Source organism: Thyridium curvatum, assembly GCF_004353045.1.
Source record: "Thyridium curvatum strain D216 chromosome Unknown NODE_77_length_194619_cov_74.347017, whole genome shotgun sequence".
NCBI classification, from domain to species: Eukaryota; Fungi; Ascomycota; class Sordariomycetes; order Thyridiales; family Thyridiaceae; genus Thyridium; species Thyridium curvatum.
Window position 1 is genome coordinate 12,248 of NW_022156832.1, and position 20,142 is coordinate 32,389.

At 51.7% G+C, this 20,142-nt stretch overlaps 9 protein-coding genes across 9 annotated transcripts; 5 read left to right on the forward strand and 4 right to left on the reverse strand.

The window, feature by feature from the left end:
* Positions 1 to 271: 271 nt before the first annotated feature.
* E0L32_009980 (uncharacterized protein) lies at positions 272 to 2,403 on the reverse strand (the record flags this gene model as incomplete). The annotated part of the gene is made up of 10 exons (XM_031132548.1): positions 272 to 592; positions 673 to 776; positions 839 to 977; positions 1,035 to 1,071; positions 1,137 to 1,248; positions 1,309 to 1,504; positions 1,562 to 1,717; positions 1,775 to 1,859; positions 1,932 to 2,043; positions 2,292 to 2,403. The coding sequence occupies 10 exons, from the start codon at positions 2,401 to 2,403 to the stop codon at positions 272 to 274; spliced, it is 1,374 nt and encodes a 457-aa protein (XP_030990204.1).
* A 513-nt stretch (positions 2,404 to 2,916) lies between these two features.
* Positions 2,917 to 5,139, forward strand: E0L32_009981 (uncharacterized protein; the record flags this gene model as incomplete). The annotated part of the gene is made up of 9 exons (XM_031132549.1): positions 2,917 to 2,974; positions 3,278 to 3,357; positions 3,435 to 3,726; positions 3,832 to 4,126; positions 4,201 to 4,246; positions 4,305 to 4,613; positions 4,691 to 4,889; positions 4,953 to 5,034; positions 5,091 to 5,139. The coding sequence occupies 9 exons, from the start codon at positions 2,917 to 2,919 to the stop codon at positions 5,137 to 5,139; spliced, it is 1,410 nt and encodes a 469-aa protein (XP_030990205.1).
* Positions 5,140 to 5,374: 235 nt separating this feature from the next.
* On the reverse strand, positions 5,375 to 7,080 carry E0L32_009982 (uncharacterized protein; the record flags this gene model as incomplete). Its single annotated transcript, XM_031132550.1, has 4 exons — positions 5,375 to 5,508; positions 5,573 to 6,817; positions 6,885 to 6,975; positions 7,048 to 7,080. The coding sequence occupies 4 exons, from the start codon at positions 7,078 to 7,080 to the stop codon at positions 5,375 to 5,377; spliced, it is 1,503 nt and encodes a 500-aa protein (XP_030990206.1).
* A 452-nt stretch (positions 7,081 to 7,532) lies between these two features.
* Positions 7,533 to 8,801, forward strand: E0L32_009983 (uncharacterized protein; the record flags this gene model as incomplete). Its single annotated transcript, XM_031132551.1, has 4 exons — positions 7,533 to 7,658; positions 7,725 to 7,936; positions 8,033 to 8,216; positions 8,322 to 8,801. The coding sequence occupies 4 exons, from the start codon at positions 7,533 to 7,535 to the stop codon at positions 8,799 to 8,801; spliced, it is 1,002 nt and encodes a 333-aa protein (XP_030990207.1).
* Positions 8,802 to 8,933: 132 nt separating this feature from the next.
* Positions 8,934 to 10,425, reverse strand: E0L32_009984 (uncharacterized protein; the record flags this gene model as incomplete). The annotated part of the gene is made up of 6 exons (XM_031132553.1): positions 8,934 to 9,053; positions 9,114 to 9,605; positions 9,696 to 9,779; positions 9,838 to 9,946; positions 10,006 to 10,267; positions 10,326 to 10,425. 6 exons carry the CDS (start codon positions 10,423 to 10,425, stop codon positions 8,934 to 8,936), a joined length of 1,167 nt encoding a protein of 388 aa, XP_030990208.1.
* Positions 10,426 to 10,922: 497 nt separating this feature from the next.
* E0L32_009985 (uncharacterized protein) lies at positions 10,923 to 13,049 on the forward strand (the record flags this gene model as incomplete). The annotated part of the gene is made up of 1 exon (XM_031132554.1): positions 10,923 to 13,049. The coding sequence occupies one exon, from the start codon at positions 10,923 to 10,925 to the stop codon at positions 13,047 to 13,049; it is 2,127 nt and encodes a 708-aa protein (XP_030990209.1).
* A 547-nt stretch (positions 13,050 to 13,596) lies between these two features.
* Positions 13,597 to 15,769, forward strand: E0L32_009986 (uncharacterized protein; the record flags this gene model as incomplete). The annotated part of the gene is made up of 5 exons (XM_031132555.1): positions 13,597 to 13,889; positions 14,341 to 14,979; positions 15,104 to 15,198; positions 15,272 to 15,420; positions 15,548 to 15,769. The coding sequence occupies 5 exons, from the start codon at positions 13,597 to 13,599 to the stop codon at positions 15,767 to 15,769; spliced, it is 1,398 nt and encodes a 465-aa protein (XP_030990210.1).
* Positions 15,770 to 16,007: 238 nt separating this feature from the next.
* E0L32_009987 (uncharacterized protein) lies at positions 16,008 to 17,848 on the reverse strand (the record flags this gene model as incomplete). Its single annotated transcript, XM_031132556.1, has 3 exons — positions 16,008 to 17,156; positions 17,232 to 17,326; positions 17,383 to 17,848. The coding sequence occupies 3 exons, from the start codon at positions 17,846 to 17,848 to the stop codon at positions 16,008 to 16,010; spliced, it is 1,710 nt and encodes a 569-aa protein (XP_030990211.1).
* Positions 17,849 to 19,036: 1,188 nt separating this feature from the next.
* Positions 19,037 to 19,858, forward strand: E0L32_009988 (uncharacterized protein; the record flags this gene model as incomplete). Its single annotated transcript, XM_031132557.1, has 1 exon — positions 19,037 to 19,858. The coding sequence occupies one exon, from the start codon at positions 19,037 to 19,039 to the stop codon at positions 19,856 to 19,858; it is 822 nt and encodes a 273-aa protein (XP_030990212.1).
* Positions 19,859 to 20,142: the final 284 nt, after the last annotated feature.

Below are 20,142 nucleotides of genomic sequence, written 5' to 3' on the forward strand. Positions count from 1 at the left end.
CTTTCCATCCCCTGTTTGCCGAGGACGGCTACTATTCCATGCATCGTTGAAGAATTTCTCGTTGTAGTTTCCTTCCTCATTCAGATTGGCGTCAGACTCAACACAGAGTCGCTCGATCAGCTGTGCTTTGGCCGCACTCCGAGGCTTGATCTCGCATCTATGGTGCCGCTTTTAATACATAATCTTCCTGGCAAGAACCACTAGATGTAGTACGCTGAAGGTGAAGACAGAAATCATAAAGAGGGAGTCGACGATGGAAAGATTCGCGTACTTACTCGAAATGTGCTGGTCCTACCACCAGTCCAGGAGTCAGAGCATCGGGATCAATTGGTATGGGTTTGCCTGATGCATCCAGCTTGGGATGAAACTCGAAAGCCCACAGTAGGCGAGCCATGGTCATAAACAGAGTCCGAACAGCCACATAGGATCCTGGACAGACACGACGACCGGCCCCGAACGTCAAATGCGGTCGGATGGAGTAGTCTGTCGAGACATGGAAGGTCTCACTGCCTGAAAGATCTTCGGGGAACCGGAAAGGGTTGAAAGTCCGTGGATCGGTGTAGATATCCGGATCGTTGTTGATTGTCCATACCTGTTGAGATCATGCGGTCAGCCAAGTTCCGGGTTCTTGACTCCGGAGTTTTCTCTTGATCTGCGCCCTTAGCAACATACACAGTTATAAAGGCCAGCATTGGCTGGAATGGTATACCCTTCGTACGTGTCTTCCTTCATGGTACAATGCGGCATTGGCCCACCCGTCAATGTTGTCGGCATCCCTTTAGAAGTCCTTGATTAGCGTAAAGGCGCACATCAAGCCTCGAGGTCCGCCTGCACTTACAGCGGAGTGTTTCTTCAACGCAACGGCGGACAATGGGCATATCTGGGCGGTCTTTCCACTCCGGCAGGCGAGAGTCGCCAACGATGCGGTCGACTTCTTCACGAGCCTTGGCTTGCACGTCTGGAAACAGGACCATTGCCTTGACACAACGTTAGCTACTTGTCTTTGGCCATAGATCCGAACAGCCTCAGACTACCTTGACGAATGCGGCCAATGTGTTTGCTTGAGTGTCGCTGGAGGGATGTTAGTCGTATAGGATAGGGACATGGGAGGGAGGGTTAAGCCATTGTGTCCTTACGTTGCCGCCGCCCACGCATGGCCGACATTGAACATAGGTTCTCTGATATCAACCGCAACGTTGCTCGCCTTCCGCTCCTGTTCCCAGTCCAGGATCGAGTCGCGACACATACCTATCTTAAACGTTAGAGATGGACGGTATTAGTGAAGACCTACGAAGGCGGACGACGTACTGGGATAGTTGAGGCCCTGCTTCATTTTCTCGGCAACCCCGTTCCACATGTCGCTCCACAAGTCAGACTCGAGTTTGTTCAGTTCCAAAAGCCGGGTCTTTGTATTGCTCGGTACTATGTGGAACAGGGGGCGGAAGATGGGGAACCAGTCAGCAATCTTAGTGTTGGCAACTGCGTGAATATTGCCCATAAACCACTAGATTCCCATGATTAGTACCGAGAATTCGCCACGACTTCACAATGGACAACCGACGTCGAGTAGAATCCTCCCTGGTCCAACCTTTACAGACCCACAGCGACGCCCGTATGCAATGGTGCAGGCAATGCTGATTGTGTAACGCTCCAGATGGTCACGGAACTCCTCGGGGTCCTTGATCAGATCACGCAGGAGATACAAGCTCTCAAACGACTGTAATCCAACATAAGCAATCTGTACAAGCTGCATAAAATGGTCCTGGTCTCTTACCTGATAGGGTAGGTATTTGTTAGCCTGATTACCGCTGACGTGGGTAGTGTACAGTCGTCGCTGGCGTCTCCAAACTTGGTCGTATCTAGATGGTCAGACTCTGGTGAGCTTCCCATCTATTGAACGCAATAACAAAGAGCGTGACAAGCACACGTACGGGTGTGTTGCAACATGATACTCATTTCCAAACTCACGAAATGTCGAGTGCCATCTGGATGAATAGTTTCCTCCTCGTTTCTCAAATAGGTCAGATACCATACGTCCTGACCCTAAAAGTATTAAGGTCTGCGTCCCCAGTTTTAGCGATACGATCGGACCATCTAGAAAGAAAACTTTGTGAGCCCCTTAGATGCCAGACAGAGTTATCATTGATCCTACATTCATCAATCCATTTCTGATATTGCAGATGAACATCCTTCCTGGGCATCTGATGCAGATTGCCGATGATTGGTAAAGTTGGAGGGCCTTTTCGAGCGACTCAGCACCAAGTTTCACACGGCTGTCTTCCCAAACATACCTGGAGGATAGCCCTTGGGACGCATGCCAATTCTAGATATCCTGTAGACTATATGAAGTAGCGCGGCCACGGCAAAAGCCAGGCTGAAAGTGGTGAACTTGACTAGAGCCATGCTTTCGGGCCAAGCAGTGTCGACAGAAAGTGAAGTATGAAGCTTGTGAGTTAAGATAGAGAATTGTCAATGGCGACTTTCGTTCCTTTTGTCTCAGTGATGGTTTCTTGATAAATGCTTAAAAGATGTTTGGGACGACGCTCTCGAGGTGATGTGGGACTCTGCTTGCCTCCACGGGTCTCCATGGACCTCGCGGAGCTCGAATGAACCTCGCGGAGCTCGAATGGGGTCAGCGGGCATTGACTTCCACTAGTGTCGGTGCTTTTGTGTCTCAAAAATCTCAATGCGGAAAATGCCCGAACGTGACCCGGGACTAAACGTTCGGGCTTCCACGTTCCCGGTCCACTGAGGCGTTCATGGTGCCATGCAATGGGTAAGGCAAGAAAGTCACCTCGGACACAGTCCTTGGGCCGATGGTATGCTTCGTAGATTAATATGATAATATCATCATCACGTCGCTATCGCAATATTGAGGTTGAACAAAAAATCAGCAGTTACTGAGTGAGTGCAATCATGGGCGATCGAAAGCGCAGCACCACATCATGTCTCATTGTCGGCGGCGGCATAAGTGGTAAGCGAGGAACATTCATTCCCCAATACTCGATCTCACAAGCTAGGGCTGACGATGCGATTCAAGGCATTTGCATGGCAATTGATCTGATACGACGGAACAAATGTCAAGACTTCATCATCGTAGAAAAGGGAAATTCTTTCGGCGGAACCTGGAACGACAACACCTATCCCGGTATTCCTCCCTAGCAAAATCTATGTTAATGAACTGAAGTCTAATACACGTCTCTCTAGGTTGCAGCTGTGATGGTTCTGAGTTCTCCATACCCCTTCCCTCTCCTGCATGGTTCTGACATTTCCCTAGTTCCATCCTCACTTTATAGCTACAGTTTTGCCCAAAGTCCAGAATGGTCAGAGACTTTCGCTCCTCAAGATGAGATCCTGGTGAGACTCCTATATTTCACACCTTTAATTTATAGACTACAACACTCCCTTTTCCACAGCTGCTAACATCGGACTAGAACTACTTGATCAAAGTTTCAGAAGATCATGACCTCTACAAATATGTCCGGTTCAACACGGCCCTGGAGGGAGCTGAATGGGATTCCATTGAGAAGAAGTGGGTGTGTAAGCTCAATGTCTTGGGAGGGAAAGAAATCGAAATGTACCAGGAGTACACTGTCAAGGCAGATTTCCTCGTCACTGCTGTCGGCCAGCTGAATGTCCCCAAGTGGCCCACCGCGCCTGGACTGAAGGACTTCAAGGGCAAACTCATGCATTCCGCTCGATGGGACTGGAACTACGATATCCGAGGTAAGAGGGTGGCGATGATTGGCAACGGTAAGACTTGTATACCATCTGCTCCCCACAATAGGGATCAGGGCCTTGTAGTCCGATCATCTATTAACGGGTTTACAGGAAGCACGGCTGTTCAGATTGCCCCAGAGGTCGCAAAGGTTGCGTCGAGCTTCGTCATTTACCAGCGCAGTCCGCACTGGCTCCTTCCCCGAGACAATTCTTCCATCTCTGAAGGGCGGAAGCAGATGTACAGACGATTCCCAGCACTACTGCATTATGACCGCGCTAGTACCATGAGGTATCGTGAGAGTCTTCATGGTGCTGTGACGGATGTACATTCGAAAGAGGCCGTAGAGTTGGAAGCTCTTGCCAAGGAGTTCATCATGTCACAATTACCAAACAGACCCGACTTATGGTGCGTAGACCTCCCATGGTAGCAGCACAGTGTGGCTGGCCTCGTGAATCATGACTGGTCTTAATGATTTCTAGGGCCAAGTTAACCCCTGACTACCCTGTTGGGTGCAAACGGGTTGTGGTGAGTCAACCATTCTGAATCAGTAACTAGAATTAGAACTCTTACGCGCCGAAAACAGAAAAGCGACGACTATCTAGCTATCTTTCGACAAAAGCATGTACATCTCGAAACAAGCCGAATCACGAGGATCAAAAGCACAGGCATTGAATGTGACGAAGGCGAAACGGAATTCGACTTGATCATCTGTGCTACTGGTTTCGAGACTACCTCCTTCTTCACCGACTCTTTGAATATTGTCGGACCCGACAAAGACCTTCAACAGATCTGGAAGGGAGGGCCTCGTGCTCTGTACGGCATGCTGGCCGAGTCTCTACCCAACTTTGCCATGTTGTATGGTCCGAATACAAATCTAGGTCATAACTCAATCGTACGTGGCGGCAACTACTGGCTATGGGCCCGACTGATCTTGACCCTGTTTGGAAGATTTGTTGACCGCTGTATTAGATCCTTATGATTGAGGCCCAGTCGCGGTATATCTCCGAGCTTGTGAAAGAGGTAGTGGACGCCAGACGCAAAGGAGACTCTCTTATGATCGCTCCAAAACGAAGCGCTCTGGAGAGGTTCAACAAGGACTTGCAGAGCGAGCTTAATCAGAGCTCTTTTGCGAATCCAGGCTGCAACAGCTGGTACAAAAACGCAGACGGTAGGTGTTCAATGTGCTGGCGAGTCCGAAAAATAAGTCTTGTCAGGCTGATTTTGGCACTAGGTTTGATAACGACAAATTGGTCCCGGAATGTTGTCGACTATCAAAGACTCCTTGAGAGGGTGGACTGGGATGACTTCGAACTGTCAGGAAAGAACAGATCGTCTTTAGACTCTCGGAGCACCTACATTGGTAGGATAGTGGAAGAAAGGCTGATGGACTATACATGGTTGGCGGCTGTGTCTGGTAGCGCACTCGCCATAGCAGCCGTGGTTTTGAGGCCAAGGATTTTGCCGTCCTTGAGAGCTCTTTATTAGCTGAAGATATTCCAATGATTTATCACTACTATTGGTCCAGACAGAATAACATATTGGTGTATGGGAGACAAGCGGGCTTCTCTCAATCATGACCGGGATTTTATTGAATGCCTTATAGAATGAATGCCCGTGATTGTCTTCTGCTGCACCTCAGCCGATCTCTTTTGTCTATATATCTTGGACTGTGAGACAGCCTGTTTTCGTGATAAGGTATTCGTCCACGGCGACGCCTTTTCCACTTTCTTTCCCGTACCCAGACTCCTTGATACCGCCAAATGGGCTGTCAGCAGAGGACATGCCTCCTGTGCGAGCGTCAGTTTATGCCCATAAACTCGTTCTTGGGTGCTGAGAGCTGCAGAAGCTTACCGGTATTCAAACCTATCATACCAGCTTCCAATTTCCGAAACATTCTCCAAAGACGGTCTGCATTCTTGGTAAACACATAGCTGGCCAGCCCCATGCTTGTTTCATTAGCCCATGTTACTGCCTCTTGTTCAGTCTTGAACCTAATAAGGCTTGCAACGGGTCCGAAAGTCTCTTCTTTGGAAACTGCCATGTTCAATGTTACATTCGTCAGGATTGTCGGCTTAAAGAAATAGCCGCTGCAGTTCCCAATCGGCCCACCGTTTAGAGCGGCCGTGGCACCCTGCCGTAGAGCGTCCTTGACTTGATCGACAACTTTGGCTACTCCCCGGCGTGATGCCATGGCGCCAATATTCGTATCGTGGTCGGTGCCGTGACCAGTTTTCAGCTGGGCCGTGCGCTGGACGAATACCTCTACAAATCGATCGTACACGACATCTTGGACGAATACCCGGTTCGCTGTAACGCAAGTCTGACCTGAGTTGCCCCATTTGAGGCGCATCAGGGCATCAACTGCCTGATCGAGGCTGGCATCGTCAAAAACAATGAATGGACAATTGCCTCCGAGCTCCAGAGTGACCTTTTTGATCCCCTGAGCGGCATAGGTGGCGATTAGCTTGCCCACTCGAGTTGACCCAGTGAACGTGATCTTTTTGACGGCTTCGTGCCGGCAAATGGCTTCGGCTACCGATGGCGTGTTCTCCAGGCTGGCGGTGATCACGTTGAGACATCCCTTGGGAAATCCTGCTTCGTAGGCCAAATATGCCACCGCCAACGTCGTCAAGGGTGTTTCCGGCGATGGCTTACACACCACCGTACATCCCGCCGCGAGGGCTGCGCAGACCTTGCGTAACAACATGGCCACAGGGTAGTTCCAGGGCGCTAGAGCAGCGACCACTCCGATAGGCTGTTTGATCGTAAGGGTCGTTCGAGGAACTGCTGCTTGCTGCATAGTGATCCCCGAGATCCTCTCAGCCTCACCGGCGAACCACCTGTTGAAGGATAATGCATACGCAAATTCACCGCGGGATTCCGCCAGCGGCTTGCCGGTTTCGTAGGTCAGAACCAGGGCCAAATCGTCGAGGTTGTTGCGGATTAACTGCTCCCATTTGAGAAGTAACTGAGACCGTCGAGCTGGCAAGGACTCCGAGAAAGCCTCGAACGCAGCCTTTGAACTCGCGATGGCAAAGTCCACGTCGCTGGCGTCCAGATCTGCCACAGTAGCGATTACCTCTGCACTCCCGGGATCTGCTCGACAAGATGATCAGTCTTCGGACTACGACGGAAGATTCGTACGCCAGGAGATTTCTATTACCTTCGACCTCAAATCGTCTCTTGGATCGCGCCTCAACCCAGGTACCGTCAACAAAAGCATCGGCCCCGAAGATTTCGGGACTTTTGAGCAGCTACACTCGACAGATTTAGCCAGGCCCACGTGAATATTTTCTTGAAAGGGGAGCCAGACAAGCAGCGCTTACTTTCAATATAGAGCCCTTGAATCTACCCGCCATATTTAGTGCTGGGAATCCTTGTGCTTGGTTGGATGTTAGTGGATTCAATCTAGAATGAAACCCAGCAAGCCACAACAATCCAATGTACAATGTACTGGTTCTTGCTGATGGGCACAGAGACCAGCCTCTGAATCTCTTGCAGCTACGACTTTATCTTTGCATTGCCACCCAGCACCCCACACGGTCCATCTGGTCGGCAATAACCTTGTCTCTCCTCCGCCGGGGTTGTCTGCCGGTGACCGAACGCGCCGAGGCGTAAAACCCTCAAGCCCCACCTTTGTATTGATGCCACCATTCGTTCCGCGGCTGTGAGCAACAAGCGCCCAGTCGATCTGGGCCCTTGTATTGTCAATCACAATCGAGCCTGACTCATAAACGTTCAGGGCATAGGCAAGCGTAACGTCTGCGACCTGTCTCAGTCAATGGTGAGCAGTTGTTACAGACCTACAGCAATGGGCCTCGATAGTGATCTGACCATCAAGCTGGACAAGTTTGACAGGGGTGCAGTCAAACAAAGCACCATCAACATCAACAAGCAGCTTGAGTCGGCGCCATCAAGCGCTATAAAATGGTGGAAGGTATGCATAAATCTTTTGAAGCGCGGTAAATTTTCTAGGTGTCGATATTGACCCGTAAGTACGTAGGTCGGAGCTCCTGCTTACCGTCAGATGAAGGAGTTGGGAGAGAATGGTTTCTCCAAGCCTGTCGAACATCCTTCTGCCTCTGATTTTGAGATTCCTTCTCGGCAGTCCGGTCGGATGATTCCTTGCCGCCTAGTGAGGCCAGACAACATCCAGTTCACCGGGATCTACATGCACATGCATGCTGGAGGATGGGTCTATAATACTCACCGATCGTAAGTTGACCGTCCCATCACAGGGTCAGTGGCCTACCGTAGACGAGATTGAGTCTTGCAGGCGCCTAACCGACAAACTTCTGACATTAAATCTAGTCAAGATCACTATCTGAGCAGTCTTGCCAGGCAAGCATCGATGCTGGTGGTTTCGGTTGGGTATAGGCTCGCACCAGAACATACCTTTCCCTGCGGTCCTGAAGATTGCTACGACGTTGCGGAATGGCTGGTGGATGAGGCCGTGAAGAATTTTAGTGTGCCGTTGCGAGTAGTTGCCGGAGAGGTAAGCTTCTTATATGACAGCTCAGTGGGCTTTCATTTATATGGTTTCATGAGGTCAGCTTTGATGCATTTGATATGAAAGCTAATCAAAATTAACCCTACTTAGTCTGCTGGTGCCCATTTGGCAGTTTTCACCCTCATTCACCTACTTTCGAGCCGCCCTGCCTTCAAGCTCTCAGGTTTAGTGGCGAATTGTGGCATCTACGATTTGACACTTCTACCTCAGGTCAACCTGTTCAAACGGCCCAAGCTGGTCCTCGATGGCGAGGCTATGAAGCAATTCACCGACGCATTTTTACCCGAGATACCTGCTGATCAGCGCAAGAGACCAGATATTTCTCCACTCTACATCGACTTTGATGGTCTTGAGCTTCCGCCAGCACTCTTCACTTGCGGAACAGAAGACTGCTTGCTAGATGACACATTGTTCATGAGCCTCAAATGGCGTCGCACCGGTACTAAGACATGTGTCAAGCTATACCCAGGTGGTTGTCACGCATTCCAGCTCCTGGAGCCGATTTCGGATGAGCTGGCGACTATTGCCATGTCGGATCTGTCCCATTTCCTCAATGAAAAACTGCGATAAGAAGTCGAGGAGAAGGAGTCCATGTAATGATTTTCTCTCGAGATAGTTCAGTCATGTGTCTTTACATGGTCCTCAGAAGCCCACAACGGGTCACAATGGTGGAGACCTGCAGAAACGAATATGATTGTCTACCTAAAAGCTCCGGTATACTGCCTCTTCAAACTTATTGTTGAAAGCATTGGCCTTAGCATCGCCGGCTGGAATGAGTTGGAAGAAGGTGGAAGCAGCAACTCCCTTGGTGCGGTCGATCCACTATCGCATGTCAGTAAGTCGCGGTAATATCTAGCTGCAATGTCGGAGCTCGGTACATACCCAGAACTGGTTGGCAGCTCCAACCCACTGTAGGGTTCCCGCCGAACGTCGAGCTGGGAAATCCTTCAGGTTGACCACTCCGCCTAGTCCGTGATTGACAGGTTGACTGCGCGGGATCGTAGGTGCAAGAACCCTCTCGAGGAAGCCGTGGAGCTCGGCCTCTAAATGCTTTGGGTCTGGGAGCTGTGGCGTAAAGATTTCATCCACTGACTTGGTGCTCAGGATGGGGGCGCCTCCCCTGAGGAGTGCGCTCAACAGCTTCGCGTGGTCATTCGGGGTGCTCCAGACGCCATGTCCGGCCATTTCGACTGGCGCGTCGCGCGGCACAACCAATGGTCCAGCCTTCACTCCACCGTCCGCCTGCCTTTGATATGGCTGGATGATGTATTGCCCAAACTGTAAGGGATGGAAGGTGCTTCGGGTCATTCCCAGTGGCCCCCATATGTTCTTCCTGTAGTAGTCCTCTAAGCTCAGTCCATTCAGGCGACGGACCTAGATAGATCATGAGGAAGGAGCTCGTTAGCAAGTGAATCACACTTGGTGCTTCTAAACAGGAATGGTGTGGCATTTTGCCTGACGTACAGCTTCTCCTGCCCAATCAATTCCTTCGCCATAAGTCCAACCTGTTCCGGGTTCAAAGGCCAAAGGACACTTGAGCATGACTTGCTGCGAGCTCGTTAGTACCTGTCCGTTATTTTCTGAAGGCTCATAGTCCGGAGCACACCTGATCGGAATCGAGAGTCTTGTTAGGTAGGCCTGTCGCATTGGCCCACGCTGCCAGGGTGGGAGGGAAAGACTCGGAGCCGACACCGCTAGAGTGTGACAGGAGCGTCCTGGTAGTCAAGTATCAGTGCATTTGCTTTTTCCCACCTCAAGTCGAGTTGCTGCTTACCGTAGGGTGATCTTGTTCTGACGAGGCTTGGTTGAGGGAACACCGTGCTCATCAACTGAGCCGTCCAACACCTCGAGCGCGGCGAGCTCTGGTAACACGTCCTTGACGTCGTCATCGAGTCCTATCAAGCCCCTCTCCACAGTCTGAAGCGCTGCAATGGTGCACATTAGCTTGGAAAGCGAGGCGAGCCAGAAGACATGGTCGCCAGTGACGGGATCATCTTCGGCATGGCCGACGCCTCGTGCACACTGCCACATTTTTCCTTGACACGAATTAGCTTCGAATTAATTGTAACCATTCCCGTGGATGCGCTTTCATACCATCTCTTTCAACAACAGTCGCAACAATAGCAGGGGCCACAAACGCCGAGTCTGACGGTGAGGCACCTTTGCTCACCAGCTCGTTCAATTCAGTTGTCATTTGGAGGGTGGAATCTAAATTCTTGGAAGCGAAATCGTTAACTTGCAGCCGCAGTGCCTAGTGGTGATGTCTAATTCAGTCTCACCTTTGCCAGGAAAAGACCGCCATTCATAAAGACTTGGGCCCTGTGGTGCCGATGAGCAGGGGTGGGGGCAAAGGTTCCCCGGAGTATTGCTAGGTGCCGGTCAGTGCCGACCCGTGAGTGACAGGAGCTAAGGCAGCACTTGACCGCGGTGCTGAACTTCGGACAATCGGCCACTTTCCTCAATGGGACTGTGATCCATTTTGCTTATGACTGTGCTACATGAGATGGCACCGACGATATTATCCTCTTCCGACTGGCGTACACGCACTGATGTGCAAATGCTTCCCACAGGTAAATGCCCGATTAAGGGTTTCACCTTTAAGCCCGAGAAGCCGAGAGTGAAATCATCACACCTCATCGACAGCAACTCAGCAATTGTTTTGTTCTAGCCAACAATCACGCCCAAGGAGACATGGCAAACCCTTCTACGACCCTGCCGCCAGCCGGTCCGAAGGGCCTGTCAATATTGGACTCAGAGCGCATGCAATCCGGCATTGATACCGACAACCTGGCACATCACCTTCTTGGTTGCGATGGATTTCGAGATCGCCAGAAACGTATTCTCACTGTCCTGGAACAACATCCTCTCTTCTGCAAAAGGACGACTCTGCATTTATCGCGAGTCGAGAGGTTTCACTTGGGTTTGGCTAGGGCCAAAGAACTTCGAAGACTGTCCCGACGATTTGGTTGGAGTAACGAGGACGATCGAATGGCCGAGTATCTCCTCGACGAAGTGTCTCCATTTGCATTAACACACAGTCTTTTCTCGACGTCGATCCTCGAGCAAGGGACCGATGAGCAAAGAAGCTACTGGCTGCCCAAGGTGGACAGGTGGGAGATTGTGGGTTGCTACGCCCAGACGGAGCTGGCTCACGGAAGCAATGTGCAAGGCATCGAGTGCCAGGCCGAATGGAATCCTGCCACGCGCGATTTTACCATTCACAGCCCAAAGTTAACATCCGCAAAATGGTGGAACGGAGGTCTAGGTCGTCTTGCTGATCACGCCATCGTTGTGGCCCAGCTGCTGGTTCCAGATACGCGCAACGTTCTGCAGCGCCACGGGCCACACCTGTTTATCGTCCAGATTAGAGACATGAACACACGGCAACCTCTACCAGGCATCACTATCGGCGACATCGGACCAAAGTACGGGTATGCTACGATGGACAACGGGTATATGCTATTTCACCACTTTCGGGTCCCGTTCTCGGCAATGCTCGCAAGGCATTCAAGCATAGACGCCGAAGGGAGGTACCGTAAACCCGCCAACAGGTCCCTCTTATACGGCACGATGACCTCGGCCCGTGCACAAATCGTGTCACACGCACGCCTGGTGCTCGCTCGAGCGGTGACGATTGCGATTCGTTATACACTCGTTCGGCGACAGTTTCGCGACAGAGATGCTGGATCCGAGAGTCCCGAGGAGCAAGTCCTGAATTACCCAACCGTACAGATTCGAATACTACCGCTACTGGCCGCCGTTTATGCGCTACATTACACGGGCGAGGCTATGTCTATGTTGTACGAATCATCTCGAAAGCGCGTAGAAGAGGGCGACGGGACTGCGCTTGCAGGCTTGCACGCCTCATCCTCTGGTCTGAAGGCTCTCTGCACAACCATTGTGGCAGACGGAATCGAGACATGCCGCCGAGTCTTGGGAGGTCACGGCTACGGGCCAGGCAGTGGGTTGACAGTTTTGAATGCTGACTATTTGGCCAAGGCTACGGTCGAGGGGGACAATTGGATGATCACGCAGCAAACGGCGAGCTACTTGATCAAAAAGATGCAAAAGTGTGTCGAAAGCGACGCTGCTGCTACTTCCATGGACACCACCGAGAAGTTCTTCCGGGCTTTTATCGCCGAACGTGCTGATGCTAGTGGGTTTTGTCGTCAGATAGAGTCATTCACAGACCCCGTCGAATTGCTGAGAGCATTTCGGTACCGAACCGCTAGTCTCGCCTACCATGCATACGTACTACGGGTGGCCAAGGGCGCTCCTTGGACTGAGATGATGATTCTACTTCGAACATTGTCCAACGCACACTGTCAAACTTTGCTCGTCGAGCATTTTGCAGCAGGCCTCAACCAAAGAAAAGCGAACAATTCTCTGTATGGGCACACCTTGGCGGTGCTGGAGACACTCTTCCGCCTGTTCGCCTTGCACACGCTGGAAGTCAGCGTGTCAGAGTTCCTCGAGTTCGGCATACTTGTGCCCTCTCAACTCGACAGGTTGCGTGAAGATATTCGGCTATTAATGCAAGAGGTGCGACCGCACGCTGCTAAGCTCGTGGATGCGTGGGAAATTCCAGATTATCTCATCGCAGGGAGTTTGGGCAAGTACGCAGGAAATGTCTATGAAGAGCTTTTCCAAGCTGCCCATTATGAAAATCCACTCAATGGACAGAACTTCAACGCGAAGTGGGAGAGCCGCGAGATCCTCTTGGGCGAAGGAGAAGAGGCTGCGGACGAGCGAATCTCTGCTATGTTGGCCGTCAAGACCAGCGGTAGAGACACGGGGGCTCCCAGTCCGAAGTTGTGAGACGTGAACGTGCAAAGGGGCCAGGAGTCACATTTTCATAATTTGAGGCAGGCCGTCTTCCGTAGACTGATCAGATTCTTTGTATTTTCGTTCAGTCAAAGTGTAATTGTTGTTTCGAGCCGATTTATGATGCGAGAAACGCAGTGCAAAGGTCCCTACCATCACAGTTGAGCAATTGGGTGTAGACCTATGTGGTTACAATATCGAAGACCCTTGGAAACACGGTGATTCCTGCCGAACCCACAACTAGGTATCGCCGAGGAACGCCGAGACAATTCACCGGCTCCGCTTAGGATACGGGTTCGATCTACAACTGTTCCAACGATCTCCTAACATCTGGCCGGTTGACAGCTTTGTGCGGTACTTGCAACTTGTTGCCGGGCAATTTCCCCTTTAGTCTTAATGCAAGTTGCTGAACCCATTTTGTAGCTTGCCTGTGCCTCAAAGTACCGCGGCCGTGAAAGATGCATATAATCATCCATCTTTAGACTTGCCTACTGCCAAGGCCTGAGATGATGCTGTGAGGTTTTGTGATCATTTCCCTGCAATGTCGGATCAACATCGTCTGGGTATTGCCAGTGCTTCACGCCCAAAGCATGTCGGTCCAACCATTTTGCCCCAGTTCTCACTTCTCAGTCGGCTTCTGCGCCTGGCATGCAAGGAAACCAAGATTGCGATCACGGACAGACCATGTGGGATCAGCGCAACGCACATGCAGCTCATCAGCGACGTTCTTCACGTTCGTAACCACCTAATATCGAAGCTGGGGCCTGAGGTACGCGAGGCGCTCGTGTTGCAAGAGGAAGTGTATATCAATCTGCTCGCTCCCGCGGGCTATGAGTACGTGGTGGGATTTCTGGCGATCGTAGCCGCTGGGGCAGTTGTGGTTCCTATATGTGAGGCTTTCACCCATTGATCCATTGTGTGTGTTACGCTGCCGCATCTCTTGTGGTTTTGCGCTAACGCACAGTTCTCATTCGTCCCTAAAAAAAGAGAATGAGAGTAATTTCAGCTAACCCGACTACGCGGTCTTTCTGCGGTACATAGACACGGCCCTTCCAGTTTCCGAAGCAGCGTACTACGTAGAAAAGGTCAAGTCGGTTGCGGTTCTCTATGCAGCATCCTGTCGGGAAAAGGGAGAAGAGCTTTCGCGGTATATGAGGATCAGGCAGGTTGATGGGCGGCATCATCCCGGGTTTCAAAGCCATAACCTGGGGTCACTTTGTCTTCAGACGCCACTGCATCGTGAGAGCTTGATTATCAGCTCCGACCACGTGCTGAACACGAGCAGAGCTGGCCTTGTCATATACACCTCTGGTACGACGGGACCACCGAAGGCTGTCGTGATACGCCGCTCGTATCTCAACGAAGTACCTCTGGAGCTGGAGGACCTTTACGAGCTGAGGAAGGACGACTGCATCCTGCACTGCCTACCCGTGCACCACGTCACAGGCATTGGCGCAAACCTGCTTCCGTTCCTCTTCGTAGGGGCGTCCATTGAATTCTTCGGCTGCCAACGCTTCGACGCGGGTCAGGTTTGGGAGCGATGGAGGCAAGGCGGGATTACAGCCTTCTCCGGGGTCCCGACGCAGTTCGTGAGGCTGATGCAGTTCTACGACGAGCACATCGCCTCGCTTCCGCCCATCCAGCTCGCCGAGTACGTCGAAGCTGTCAATGCCATCCGATTCATGGCCAGCGGCAGTGCGGGACTTCCCGCCGTGATTCAGACAAAGTGGACCTCACTCCGCCGAGGGCGACCGATCCTCACGAGGTATGGTACTACCGAATTCGGCGCCGTGTTCGCCGCCACCCCCAATGACGTTGATCTCCCTTATGGCGCGGTGGGCAAGCTTGTCGCTGGAGTCGACGTCAAGCTCACAGGCGGAGACGAGGGAGAGATCCTAGTACGGTCCCACCTACTGCTGGACAGGTATGTCGATCGTCCCCAATTCGGAAAGAGAACTTCGAGCAGTTCATTTTCCATAAGTGCTTTGCTAGACTGACCATCATGGTTCCCGGGGGTTTAGGTATTTTGATAACGACGAAGCGACCAGAAATGCTCGCGACGCCGACGGATACTTCCAATCCGGCGATATTGGGGCCAGAAAGGGTGACTATTATTTCGTTCTCGGGCGTGCCTCGATTGATAGTAGGTTGAGGCTAAGCGTGCCCACGTGCCCTCGGTCTCGATAGTGGATCTTCGCGCTGACCGAAGGGCACAGTCATCAAATCAGGCGGCTACAAGATTGCGGCCCCAGATATCGAACGGGAGATGTACGGTCTTCCTTACGTGTTTGAGGCCATGGTGGTAGGAATTGACGACCTGGAATACGGCCAGAGGGTTGCTGCTGCAGTTGTGCTTCAAGATCAGGTGCGTTTCAATCTCTTGAAGTCCAGTTTCTTGGAGACTACGAAAATAGTGTCCTCCGGTGGAATCTACCGTTGATGTGCCGCTGCACGCAGAAAGCTGACCAGTAGCGATTTTAAACGGTTCACAGACCAAAACTCTTGACATAAAGAGGCTTCGAGACGATCTTCGATCGTCCCTGGCCCCCTACAAACTCCCGACACTCTTGCGAATCGTCCCATTCCTACCCAAAACATCAACCGGTAAGATCGCCAAGAAGGTTCTACGAGACCAGATGTTCCCTCCGGAGGGACATCCGGACGTGCAGGTTTTTAGAAAGAGGTTGACAGCGTCGGCTGGGAGCAGGCTTTGAGTCAAAGTGGGTAGTTTAGAACGAGTTTTAGAGTATACAATAAGACAAAGTACTAGAGTGAAGTAAGGAGGAACAAGCTCACACAGTACGACAACCTGGAAACAGATACAGAGAGCTTGGCGCTACTATGTCAAGGTACTTCAAGAAGCGCAAGGCAATACACTTTCTCGAGGATTATTGGATACAATCTCAGGAAAGCAGACGTAGTTACCGTATAGAGCATCTTAGAGCTGACGGCTTACACCACAGCTAAATCATGCGCTCCTGTGCCAGCCAGTATATCCGTCCAGTCCAGGTCACACCAATTGTCACACCAATTGGAGTCCATTTCTTCAAAGGAAATAGGGGCTTCGGATAGACTTGGCAAGGTGGCTGAACTGGGGTACGTCTGATCGCTCGTCGCGGACACCATCTGGGAGGTGAGTGAAGCGAGCCGGTCAGAAGAGGGTTGACAGTTAATATTTCTCCCCATTCCTGAATTTCGAAGAGTCGTGTCCGCCGGAAGCTGCACATGGGAAGCAGGGGGACCTCCATTGGTGGCCACCACCTGACTCGGGTCCATAGAAATGGCCAGGATAGAATGTATCTGTTGGTAGCGCTGCAGAGTGTGCTGACCATAACCGACAAACAGTGACTCCAGGCCGTGCTCGGAGCCGGAATCAGATTGCAGGACCTGGACCTGACGCTGCGAGTTTTGCGATCGGCGATGGTTTGCGGCTGCATCGTCCGCAATCTTCTGGAGACGTTCGAGTTCTTCACTGTTGAAGGTGGCCGAAGGCCAGTTCGACGAGAGGGAGACCAGTATACCGTGCAGGTCACCGACCGCCTCGCAAGAGTCTTTCCACAGTGACGGCACCACCGAGCACGAAAGCTGGGGGATTGCAGCGACGAATGTGCACCAGGTGAAGATGGGCGCGAGGTAGCGGGTGAGATCTCGCAATTGGAAGCCTTCCAAGAGACGGTGGCTGAGTGACGATGCCAGCACCGCGGCTGTGTTCTCTGGCCCGAGGGTGGATATTGACCGGGGTCGATACAAAATGCAAAGAGCTGTGAGGAAGTAAACGTGCAGCTGGGCCTCCTCGAACTGATGTGGTCGACTCGAGCCATCAGAATTGTAGAGCCTCAGCTCGTCCGGCAGTCTTTCAGTCCATTCCAACAGCCGTGCGGCAATGGTATCCTTGGATGAACTCGATAGTATAGGAGTACGAGTGAGGGCGCGGCATAGATCGCAGAGGATTTCAGATATCTTTACAAAGTGGACGAATATCAAACCTCGAAACTCGTGTCCGGGTGGGAAGTCATGCACAGTGATAGCGTCGATTGAGCAATCTTCCTGGTTGATGATTCGAGGCCGTCCATGCGCTGCTGCTATCAAACAATCTCTTGCCTGTGAGAAAGCCAGTCAGTCACATTCATACAAGACAAGATCAACTTCAGCGTCCGGATAGAGATGCAAACTCACGTAGAGAGTCCACCATAGCCGTTTCCACAGGCTTTTGTTTTGGCTTGGCAGCGTCCTGCCCATGTGAAGTCCCATCTGCTGAGCAAATCCAATTGCTAGGAAAGTCAATATGGCCCCTTAGATTCCTCTCTTAGTGGAGTAGAATGCATACCGTACGTGATCCAGAAACGAGACGATGTTGTGGAGACGTCTTGAGGATTGTAGGCGTTCCACCATTGCATCATGCAGAGGGCTCCCAGCAGGTGTTGCGGGTTTCTTTCGATTTCCATGTCCACCAAAATCTTCGCGCGTGTATAATATTCCTGACTCGACGCATACTTGGTTCCTCGGCGCATCCTTGATCCAGCAAGAAGCAGGGCATTCATGAGCAGTGGTGATTCGGGCTTGCTGAGGGCGGGATCGGTCCACAAGGATGTTGCCGCGGTATCGCGTAGACTTAGATCGACGACTGGCATCCAGGTCCAACAAAACTCGAAGTAAGCCTCGACCAGGCTCTGACACACCGGCAAAGGTGGCATGTCCATGGCATGGAAAAGTTCTAGCACTTTCGACATTGTTTCCGACACGATGAAATCCTTGTTCCTCGGACTTAATGCCGTATGTTGGTTGGTTGCCATAGTGGGGAGCTCACAGTAGGCTGCACGACAGAGGACGCCAACATTCTGAAGCCCGTCTTTGACCGGCTTATGAGCTACTTCTGTGGTGTGCTCATAGTCTGGACTCCCATGCGCACAGGGCTTTGGCGAAGGCTGCGAAGTTGGAGAGCGTGGGCCTACCGTTGTATGTTCCTGCTGCTCAGGTGAACACCTTTCCGGTGGAGGTGGTGGAGGTGGCGGAGGGGTTGGCAGTGGGTTGTTCTCGCCTTGCCGTGCTGTATCGGATCGCTTGCGCCGCCGCTGAGCTGTTCTGTATCGTCGTCGTTCACGAAGTCTGATCAGATTAGTCGTCATCTCGATGAAGCCCTGACAGCTACCATACATGTAGTACTTACATGCACTCTTGGCCGTAGAATTCACAGTTCGAGCAAACGGATTTTCCACCTCCAATGTCACAGCGCACTTTGTTTGGCGGCGAGTTAGCGGTCCTGTTCCATATGCAAGGGAACGCTCTTCATAGCTACCTTTTCGATCATGGCATCTTTCACACGCGGCTCGTACGCATCGAGTGTTAAGTACACTTATCGTACAGGGGACGAAATTGTTGGACTGCATGACAGTCTACCTGAGCACCAATACACCTTGAATCAATTGGACATTGAACCGCGAGATGTTCAGAGAATAAGAGACGAGAAAGTCTCGCTTAGATCACCCCCTGTCTGCGGAAAGTAAGATGGAAGAATTTCCGGGGGGACGGAGCTTCGCTTTGTGTGAAGAGGGGCTGATTCCGGGCTCTCCGCGGGGTTCCCCGCCTTTCGTGGGCCTCCACGTGGGCCTCCACAATGTCTGGGGAACCCCGGCTTGCCCGGCTCCCTGGCACCATCATGATAGGCTGCATAAATTTTGTGCAAGGCTTGTGCGCTAGAGCGCGGCAAGTGAAAAGGACGAGATCCTGGGAAACGTCACCCGCTTTGGGATTTAGTGCAAATCCTGTTTTCAAGGTCCTCGGCGAATTTCCACACAGGAATGCGGGGAACCACTTCTGCTCCGAGGGCAAAAGGAACTCTGTTTGATGCTAGTTGCAACTGTGATAGCTAGGTAAGCCACGTAGATTTAAAAGTTTCTAGTGTTCCTTGGGCCGGTGACCATAATAGACAACGCCTTTTTGACACAGCACGAAAGAGGTCAGCCCAGACACCATAGCTTACAATGTCTTATCCTTCCCTAGCTCGCAAGGTCTTCATCGTCACGGGGGGAGCCTCGGGAATTGGGCTTGCGACTGTACGCAAGCTTATCGCCAACCAAGCTGTGGTTCATATTGTCGACCGGGTCGCCACACCTCCTGAGGAGGTCAAAGGACTGACAAATGAACATGTCCACTTCCATGGCGGCATTGACATCAGTTCACGTCAGCAAGTCACCGAGCTTTACGACCAGATAACATCCCTATCTAAGCAGGTGGATGGCCTCGTCAACTCAGCCGGTATCTGCCCAACAGGGAACGGCTATTTTGAACCCGATGATGTCTTCCAGAAGATCCTGACCGTAAACGTGGTCGGGGCCTGGAACATGACGACTGCTCTCTTGAAGATGATTCACGAAGAAACGCCGAATCATGGTCCACCTACAGCGGGACCACCCCCTGAGGGTCGGGCAAGCATTGTCAACATCGGTTCTAGTGCATCGCTGACACCATTCCCGATGCTGACAGGCTATATTGCCAGTAAGCACGCGCTGTTGGGCCTGACCCGTTCGTGGGCTCTGGATTGGATTCATGTTGGTGTTCGAACCAATCTTGTAGCACCCGGTGGAACAGACACGCCGATGGCTAGGGCACAATGGATTGATTCGGCTCGGCAGGGAGCTGGTACTAAGCTAGGGGGCAGTGATATCCCCAACAGGCAGAAGCCAATGGGGCGATCTGCCACGGCTGAGGAGCAAGCTGACAGTGTCATTTTTCTTCTGAGTGACAACTCTTCATACATCAATGGACAGGTCATTCCAGTTAACGGTGGCTATCCCAATCATTGAGACTTAATAGCAAATAAATCTCCCGCGCATTTCAAGGCGCTCTCCATGAGCCACATTATGAAAACAAGGCGTGCCGGTGATGCGGGCATCGACTTGATGAGATAAGCGAAAGTTAATCTTTGGGATACAAAACTGTTGCGGTTGTTAATCTACCGCCAGGTTACGAGCAAGTTGTCCGAAACTGTAGAACACAAGTATCCCAGCTATTCGGCCCGAGGTGGATTTCCTATTCAGAACAATGTCCAGAATCTCGGCCCACTCGTCTCCCGATGGGGAAGCGGCTT